We start from the raw sequence: 9,954 nt of genomic DNA, 5'->3' as shown, positions 1-9,954 counted from the left end.
GTCATTTTTTTTGGACCATCGCACACGGGGGCATGCCCCTACTCTTTTTCGAAAAGTGTGGTGGGTTCTTTAGCGTGGCGTGCGGCCCCAAACATCCTTTTACTTGGACCTCCATTTAACGTCCTATCCGAGCGAGTGAAGTGAGATAGGTCGTATAAGGTGCCTTTCCCAGTGGCACAAAATCGGTGGCATGACAGGATTCTAATTTTGGTGGCGTATTGGACCCTCTCTCTGCCACCCTAGAATCTGCTTGGAGATTAGCAGGATTCGACCCGGGACAACTTGGTTCTGAGCCGAACACTCTGCCGTTACGCCACACCACCCCGCAAATAGTCCCTACCTATACTATCTCTCAATCTTTCCTGCATGCACCATCCATATGCACATGTGTTTTCCCATCCCAGACAGCGGCTATAGCCCGACAGCGTTCAAGTGTAACTCAAGCCGTTATTTGCTGTTACTAGAATGTGGTCGTGTTTCTTGTTTAAGCACCCGTGGCCAGAGGATCCTTGCAGTGCAGCGTCCCTGTAGACACACCGACCAAAGTGTCACCAAACAGCAACTCAAGCTGCCACTCAGACATGTGTTTTCGTGGCTTTGCGGGACAATGTGCGCTGCTTGTTGCGGTTCCATCCCAGGTTTTCGCGTAACCAAACACAGGGACGGAAGGGGACATAGCGATCTATTGTCAGTCGCTAAAAATGCCACCCAGCGTTGTGTTTGGTGCTAGCGAACCTTAAGTAGTGGGTCTGTATAAACAAGCAAGGCTTTATATACACGTCCCCCATCTCAAGCAAGATGTAGTGATGGCCCCAAGCCCAAGCCTGGTAGCCCGGAATCCAGGCTATCAATCCCTAAACCTAAGCTTGAAGGCCCCCAAAAATTGAAGACACTAAAAGATCACTAAAACCTATGGCTATGCCAAGTGGGCCTAACACCAAGCCATGTAGCCCCAAACCCAAGTCTGATGGGCCCGAACCCAAGCCTGATTTATATTATAATATGGCCCAGCCCAAAAGGTTCAAACCCATGCCAAGTGGTCCCAGACCAACGTCTGATAACCCCAAAGCGAGCCCAAACTCATTGTCAAACATCTACAAACATTCAAGTAACACATCCTGTAACATTTTGCTTGTGTCTGGAAATGTGAAGCATTTTCCTTTAATATGTCAATTGTCATCGGATGGAAGATTTCCAACTGGCACAATTGTGCTTGGTGCAAGTTTCAAGTCCACTGGTCTAGCGCCAGGGTCTAGTTCCGTGCCCTGAAAAAAAAGTTGGCGGAGTTTGCCAACATTTCGCCTGTCTGCATTGTTTGGCAGTCTTCCTGCAGGCCATGAGGCCACAAGTGTTTTGGCGGAATGTCTGGTAAACTAACGTTTTGTCGTATGCCACTCTGATCCTGGAGACACTGCAAATCCAGTTATTTTCTCAGAGACCTGATTTTGGTTAATCTTTTTCGTTTGGCTAATCCTTTTCAATCCTCAATAAATCCTATCTGATCCTGGACAATTGATGTCTGCGATTACCTGATTGATTGTAAACGCTATACATTTGTACACTTGGATGAAATTTTAGTATCACATTCTAGAAGAATTAGGGGGTGCCTATTTAAGTGCGGTTGTCCTTATCAATTCCTTTATCATCTATTTTGAGAAGCGGTAAAATGAGCCCTTTCAAAAGACAACGTGATCAGATCCAATCTAAACTCATCTGTACTGCAGATAAGTTTAGATGGGGTTAATATTTATTATGCAAGAACAAAGACAAACAATTGTAGCACACAAACGGTATGGTTTAACCTGTATCAAGTTTAAATCATCAACTACATGTACTACTTATTGTTTTTCATATGCATCTCCAAAACTGATGCTGTTTTTGAGCCAGGTATTATGCAAGTATTCTAATGTTATTCTTTATGTGGTCATATTATGACAATAGACCCTTGTAAATAAACATCTTGCCATCCTATTTCATAAGTTGTGAACACTAAACAGAGCACCCACAGTATACGTAGTGTGCTTATAGTAAAGAACAGTATATACAGAGCTTCCATCTATGCTATTGAAGCCAGGTAGTCCTTGACTTCACTGGGACTGAGTCGACGGAACCCAGACTCGTTACACAAGCCGATTTCTATGTTGTCCTCCGTCATCTGCCCTTCAAAACTCTCCTGAAAAAGTCAAAAATGTCAAAATTCATCACTCAAAATTCTATAGCCACAGTCTTGAGTCTTGAATGGTTGTTGGCAGTTTTACCTAACTCTGCTAACATCATTGCCTAACTCAGCTACCCAATTTCCCATAGTGCTAAAGATATCGTTCATAGCCTAACTATACCAACAAACACTGTGTACTGTGTAACATGACTGTAAATTCATCTATTTTCATTGGTATTTCAATTTAAGGGTTGGAGGGGAAAGGAAGTTTTTGCAGTGTTCTAAGTTTGTATTCGAAACAGTTCTGTAGTACAGAAGTAATACAATAGAAATGGTATGTTGAATTTGCGCTAGAGATGACACAAATAACGCATGCACACACACACGTCACTCAATAACATTTGACTTCCCTTACCTTCAGTGTTAGAATAGCTGTGTGCACGGCATCTTCCAACTCCAGGTCTTCATTGTACCTTCATTGTGTATATAAAAGTGATATTTTAATTACCTTGTTTCAAACATTTTTCAAGAAAATGCAGTTCAAAATGCAGTTCAAAAACAAGTTGCTAGGGCAAACAAACTCACGTTACTTCTTCCTGAGCACAAGAGCTACATTGTGTATGTGCCACCCAAAAATTTTACATCAAAACCAGAAGTTCTCATGCACTACCATAATGTACCCTAATGTACCATAATTTTGAGGTTGAGAGACAATCTGAGCCTTCTCAAGTTATTGTGTTTACAGACAAAAGCTACCGAGAACACAACTTCCTTGGCAAGGATAAAAAAATATCAAGTGTAACACGAGCATTAGCAATTGCATTTGCAAAATCCACTGCATCTACATGTACACTACATAGTTCAACTCTGATTACAAAGATTTTCTGGGCAACGGTATCTTGAAAAGGAAGGCAGTCATGACAGGAGCTATCCGTAAACACAATCTTGTTTGTGAGTAAACATGCTGTCTCCTAAACTGTACATCTGTAAACAGTACGGAATAGCAGTTGAGTATCAGGGCCAATTAGGCTATAGGCTGTGTCATGTACCAGTTTCTACATACATGTATGATGTTTTAATTAATTGTTGAGTATTTGTTTCATCTTTGTCACAATAAGTGCTAGAAAGCACTGGTATCTTCTGAAAAATACATGTACATCTAAATGCTTTCCATAAATAAACACAAGGTCTGAATTTATACACTGCTAAATCAGGACCTATTCTAAATAAAGAACAATTTGATGAGGGATTGACACATACACATGGCAGCTTTGTTTGGATTATCCTGTCATGTAAACATACAAACATGGCACTTGTAAATACTAGTAAATGTTTTGTTGTCAGAACTTGGGGTGTCCCGTGACCAAATGTTTATTGTTGGAACAATGTTTGTTTGTTTGTTGTAAGCAACAAATATTTGCCATGCAATGTAGCTTTTTAAGACAAGAACAGTCAGCACATATTTCTTGCATCTTTGGAACATGAAGCAAAACAAATTAAGTATTTAGACTTGTTGATTTTTTATTTTATTCATTATTGTGAATTTCTCACTGATTCTGTGCATATTCCAGTGTCACTTATAGCCTGTGGGGAGACCATTTTGACCTTCCTGTCAGTCTACAGTTACGCTATTTTCCCCCTCACTTCCTGTGACTCTTCTGTATTAAAATAACTACGTACACACAAGCAAACAAACAGACATTCCACAAACAAAACCTTGACACACAGAGGTAAAAATTTTTTACCTTTTCTCCAGGAATGTCTTGCCGTTGATGAAGTTCTTCCCCATAGCTGTGGCTTTCCAGGCAAAGTAAGCCCCCTGGGGAAAAGGAAAACAAAGGTAGAGGAAAAAAAAACATCCCAAAGAAACTACACTTTCCCAATGTATAAAATTGAATGCATGTCATGTCACTCACTGATGCATATACAAATGGAAAACATGTCAATCTAACCCAATGGAGCATACTAGTATTTTCTTATTCTTAAATTCCCTGTCATATCTACACAGGAAAATAGCTTGCTTGACAAACTTACAAGCTCAAAAAGACATTTTCAGCCAGAACATTTTGAACAGGCCCCAAACTAGAATGAAATGGCATGGATGGAGGACTTATGTGAGCACTTACAGAAGGATCACACTGGAACAGGTAAGGTCTGTCCTCATCCCAGCCTGCCACCAACAGAGACACTCCAAACGGACGCACACCTCTGGAACAACACAACTGCAATGTTAGTAAGACTTTCCTACAGAGAGTTAACTTTATATTTATCTATTTATTCATCAGGTTGAAAATACAGACAACCTGCAGTGTCTGATGATTAGCGTTGTCACCATCCATGAAATGCTAAATAAAGAATGCAATCAGTTTCTTAACTGTTTGCAATTTGATACATACTTCATCTAGTCTATTTTTCATGCAGTATGACAAAAAAAAATTTGGAGCCCTGAAATACAGTAAATCACTTTATGTTCACGGTAGCAAGATTTCACAGTATGAGAAAAATCAAGGTGTTCACAGAACTATATGTTCATGATGGCAGCAGGTGCAGAAAAAAGAAAGAGGGTGATTTTTTTTGGTTAAGGATAATAATAAGTTTGCGGTAGAAAAGTGACCGTGAAAAGCGTGAACATAAAAGTGACCGTGAAAAAATTGTGAAATGTGAAGAATTTCAATAGTATCTGCTATGTACCCAGACTGTGTGTACTCCTGCATGACGTAGGCCACCTTCTGTACCAGCTGGGTGGTGGGGATCTGTTCCTGGTACGTCAGGAAGTAGTTCTGTGCAATCCTCCGGGCATGGCGAACCAACAACCTGGGCAAGAATGCAAAAATATGGTCATAGCTACAGCTTTGGTACATATGTTAAACTTAAAGCCTTGTGAAGAACAGTGAGAACAAAATCCTGCCAACCCCTGCTCAAGAACGCCCCCTAGCATTGTTGGGCATAACTGCATACTGTGACATGTACTGTAAACCACAGTATTACTGTGACACTGACTTACATGACAAAGAGAACTGAATGAAGAAGTCACTGCGAAAAATGTGACTAATAGTAATATCCTTTGAACATACACAAAAATGTTTAAAATCTTTTCTCTTTACCTTGCAGGTACAATACAATTTGAATAGCCAGTTATACTCATAAATTTCTACAAAACCATAACCATTTTGCAGCGCACTCAGGGCTACGAAAGGCAAAAAAAAACTCAGGCTGGCTAGCTAGAACACTGAGTCACTACGAAAGATAAAAGCACCATGAACATTACGAGATTACCAGTACGCGCCCCACACACCTGTAGTCAGGGCCCATCCCACTGTACACCATGCCGATGTTCTTGGTGATCATCTCCACTTTGTGAACGCTCTGCTCATCATACAGCACAGACTTCTGTTTCTTCTCTGTGGCCAGGACTACTCCATTGGAGGCTGTAGCACATGTACACAAGTGATTCAACTTTAAAGGCATCCAATGCAATTTCAGGGCAGTCAATTTTATGGTCATTCCTTTGAATGATGTACATAAAAACTTCTGCCGATGTGCCCATACCATTCTGATATGTATGATATATGAGAGTTTAGGTATTTTCAAGGTTAAAGGATTAGTCGGCTGTTGTAGACAAAAAATTGAATAGGAGTTTGGACGTCATCCTGACATGTCTGCACTTACCTTTGATGCTGACAGAGGGCGCTCCTGCTGCAACAGCGGCCAGAGCATACTCAATCTGCACCAGCTTCCCAGAGGGGCTGGAGTGATAGATGTCAGTACAATGTGTACAAACAGCGGGGAAAGTATTGTGTGTACCAAACCAGGAAAAGTGTCCTACCTAGACAAGTGGTCTTATAAAAAGCATGGCAATAAGATACAACAGAGCATGAAAACAGCAGTAAAAGTTCCACCCATCTTACATTAGATTTCTCTATTTCTTAGCATCTTTTCAATTCTGGCCAGCTACACTAAGCTATTCAAATTGTTATATTTTACATGTTATCTCTCTCTATTTGGCCAATTTTTACTATTTCCAGCAACCGAAGCCTGGTAGAGGCTAATTTCCAAATTGCACATGTTATGTTAAACAAAGGTGGGAGGGGGGCGACTTTCTAGCATTGTTTTGCTTCGTTCACACAGTCTATATTTTATGTGACAAACGTCAGGTGGAACAGACGTGTTGCAGGGATTCTTAATCCTATTCTAGAAACATCCTTCATTGTTTCAAGACCATGATAAGAAAAAAGGGCGCGAAATAATGTTCACGTGTGGCACACTCAAGCCTCAAAGCTCAAGCCTGCCCGTGATTTTGCAAATTTTTCGCGAGAAGACACTCAACTTTTACCGCACAAACGTCTCTGAACGTCAACAAAACCCAAACTAAAATGAACCATGTTACTCTTCCCTTTCATATGGTGTCAATTTATGTCATGAAATATGAATTTTGGGTGCAAAAATGCAAAATTATTTACCTGAATGTGGTGAGAGAAAAGCTGTAGCGTTCCGACATTTTGAATGTTTCCCACAACACACCACGCTTTGGACGAAACCATTCAGCCACTAGGTACTAATAAATTTCAATTTAAAGTTTGATAAACATGTAATGCTTAATATTTTTCACATATAGTCAAATATAAGGTATTTGTATACACAATTAAATATTGTATTTTATTGAAACTCGCTATTTTTGTAGCAAACGTAATAAACATAAAATACCAAAATCTCCCCTGTTATTTTGTCAGAAAGTAGTGTTCCAAGATGGCGACCTCCTTGCTGAGAATTTTTCACGCTGCGTTTCAAAATGTGGAATTTAGACTACTGCAGGCGTTTGGCTTGCATCCCCCACCAGGTAAAACGGTTGTGCATAATCTAAGAAACCATATCTTTGATTTTGTAGTATTCCTTTGTTGAAAAATGTCCGAAAAGTAGTAATATTCTTGGGGTAACCGCTGCCCCCCTCCCACAGTGTGTCCAGCCGGATATGTCCAGCCGTGTGTATTTTGCAGGTCGTCTTATATATAGGCTATATTATATAAAGTAGCCCTCACAAAAGTCGTGGATAAGTCCATTTATTTTGCTGCCTTTCGTGACCAATACGAGATGGGGGTTCGGCTGGCTCCCAGATTTGTAGCGAATCGCCATCTTCAAGATCAAGAAGTATATACATGTAACAGTACACAGTTACGTTACCAGCAAAAGTACCTAAGTAACGGGTTCCTCCCTCAGTACTCGATGTTCAGTACTGAAGGTGCCTTCCGAACTGAACTTCCAGTTCGGAAGTTCTGTCAGAACTGGGCGTCCAGATCTGAGGCGACTTCAGAACTGGAAAACTCTGAATCAGTTCTGGAAACCGAGAACTGAACGTTCCTTCCGTACTGGAAAACGCGGAGCGGCTTTGGCGTGAGTATAGCCCGGCTTACAAGCGCTGCCGGGCGGTAGTAAAGCCGGGCAAGCTGCCGGACGGCCGCCGCAACATAAGGCGAACACGGCTGCCGGAGGACAACGAGAATACCTACAGGAAGCGTCTATGGGAGACGAGAGAAACTGCCGGGCGGCTAACAACGAAGAGCGGGCTGTTGAAGATTGGCACATCGACCAGTTATAGACCAATACTAGTTTATACGTTGGTGATGTCAGCAAGGCTACTTCTACTACTGTATTGAGACATATCGTATTCAGTACTGGAACATCCCAGTAGAAATTAGAACGTGAGAACAGGAAGCCCAGTTCGGAAATAATTTGAAAACTCGGCTTCCAGTACTGTAGAGTCACTTTTTACTGGTCAATCCAGTACGGAACCCGTTACTTAGGTACATCGACACTCGGCTTTCCAGTACTGAATGACCTCCGAACTGGGTAACCAGTACTGAATGACCAGTTGAACCAGCCTTCCTGTAGCCGGGACGCAACACAGTACTGGGGTCCGAGTACCGACGGGCGTTCAGGTCTGGAAAACGAGTTCCGAAACAAGATTCAGTTCTAAACTTCCAGTTCTGACGAAGCTTCAGTACTGGAATAACGCCGTTCCGAACTGGAATTCCAGTTTAGAGCTTTCTTCAGAACTGGGCCCCGAGTATCGACGCTATTTTCTCCACGGTTTCCGTACTGGGCGCCCAGTAAGGAACCCGTTACTTTCGTACCTTTGCACGTTACCAGTACAATTTTGACCATTTTGCACCAAGGACACACTAGTATTAGAAGAGGCTTGTTGTTGAAGCTCCTTGATTGCACAAGGTAAATCGTGAAAAATGCCTTTCCCAAGCCAAGGGCACAACATTGGGGCATCAGAGAATCAGGGCATGTTGGGGGATTCGAACCCAGGACCTATTATGTCACATAATCCGTATCATACTATCCACCCAACTGGGCCACCATGTTTACATGTTACATGCTCTGTGAGGCTACCAGAGTAGTAATAGAAACCCTACAGTACTAGAGTAAAACTAGCGTCCCATTGTGGCAAATTTACCGAAAACAACCAGCAAAATATGCCCAAGTCAAGTCACCTCGGCTATCGCCCGTCATGTCATAGCCATATTTTTCTCCACAGCCCCTGCTCTAGCTATCCCAGGCTGCCACCAGCCTGCGCAGGACTCTGGCAGGACAGAACCCTCGGGTCTGAGCAGTCTGTTAGACGGAGTGTTCCTCATGGCAGCCCCCAAGTCACGCAGAAGTCTGGAGAGGAGACACAAGAGGCAGCGTCACCCAGACAAACTCATCAAACCTAAGGTAAGCACGTCGGCAGAATATACTGCGCTTGCGTAAAACTCTGATGTTTCACGGTTTACACTGGATTTTTGGTCCATCAGAATTTAGCCTGTTGCAGAGGATATCTTTTCCTACACAACATTTGGAAACTACAGACGGGATGTTAACCTTATATGCGTGAATACGACCTCATATGAGACATTCTGACGAAGTTCTATATGCATGATACATTACAAGTTTCGCGCTGGCGCAGTACGTTCTGCTGACGTGTTGCTAAGGTAAGTTCTCAGTTGGTTGTATTATTCTAGTGCATACAACACATGTTGAGAATGTGGCATCAGAGATAATAAACATCCTAAACAGCTATCCATTTCTTTTGGAAAATATCAGACAAAGTCCCATAACTGATAACTGTTTTACGCAATTTTGTTTGACATAACATCATGTTGAGCATGTTCCTGCATTTTGAGGGGGTGTAGTCTACTACACATGTACCTCTGATTACCTTATATTCCTCTTATTCATTGCAGGAAAACCTGTTCCCCTGCCCTGAGTGTGGTTCCATGATGCAGGAAGGTTTCCTGTGTATGAACTGCTACCAGCGCATCAAGTACGAAACCGACATCATCCGCCTGAAGATGAAGGAGACAGAGGTCGACGGTCTGGCCTCCATCAAGGAAACCGTTGTGCGGTATGCAGGCGAAACGATTACAGAGTCCGACAAGACGAAAAGGGTCATTGAGATGTCCCGGAAGAAACCTCACTGGTTCACAAAGGACATGTATGAACACTGGAAGACTAGCTGAAAAGTACTGTGCAGTTATGGATGCAAACACCAGGTGGCACTGCTACCTTGTCATGCCCCTAAAGGCAGTATGTTCCTAGTGTAGGACTTATCCCAATATGTAAGTAGATGTAGGGAGAGTACAGTGTTGTGAACTGTTCAAACTTGACTTGACATATAAGAAATTTAACTACAGTCTACAGCAATACTGGCACAGGTACCCATAGTCCTTTGCTCTCAAAGTGGCTCTGTGTGTTCTAATCATCGGTATTATATATCTGTGAAAAGTCAATCATGATCATACAAGAAAACTTTA

At 42.1% G+C, this 9,954-nt stretch overlaps 2 protein-coding genes across 2 annotated transcripts; one reads left to right on the top strand and one right to left on the bottom strand.

Annotated features, from left to right (window-relative positions):
- Positions 1 to 1,692: 1,692 nt before the first annotated feature.
- LOC109475878 (proteasome subunit alpha type-2) lies at positions 1,693 to 6,684 on the bottom strand. The gene is made up of 8 exons (XM_019776688.1): positions 6,619 to 6,684; positions 5,828 to 5,904; positions 5,454 to 5,586; positions 4,850 to 4,972; positions 4,285 to 4,366; positions 3,904 to 3,977; positions 2,574 to 2,631; positions 1,693 to 2,173 (listed from the first exon to the last, which is right to left on the bottom strand). The coding sequence occupies exons 1-8, from the start codon at positions 6,654 to 6,656 to the stop codon at positions 2,057 to 2,059; spliced, it is 702 nt and encodes a 233-aa protein (XP_019632247.1). The 5' UTR covers positions 6,657 to 6,684; the 3' UTR covers positions 1,693 to 2,056.
- Positions 6,685 to 6,885: 201 nt separating this feature from the next.
- On the top strand, positions 6,886 to 9,920 carry LOC109475801 (39S ribosomal protein L32, mitochondrial-like). The gene is made up of 3 exons (XM_019776569.1): positions 6,886 to 6,995; positions 8,697 to 8,875; positions 9,385 to 9,920. Exons 1-3 carry the CDS (start codon positions 6,905 to 6,907, stop codon positions 9,658 to 9,660), a joined length of 546 nt encoding a protein of 181 aa, XP_019632128.1. The 5' UTR covers positions 6,886 to 6,904; the 3' UTR covers positions 9,661 to 9,920.
- Positions 9,921 to 9,954: the final 34 nt, after the last annotated feature.

Source organism: Branchiostoma belcheri, unplaced genomic scaffold, assembly GCF_001625305.1.
Source record: "Branchiostoma belcheri isolate BF01 breed outbred unplaced genomic scaffold, Haploidv18h27 scaffold35, whole genome shotgun sequence".
Taxonomy (NCBI): domain Eukaryota; kingdom Metazoa; phylum Chordata; class Leptocardii; order Amphioxiformes; family Branchiostomatidae; genus Branchiostoma; species Branchiostoma belcheri.
This window is presented reverse-complemented; position numbering and strand designations above follow the sequence as displayed.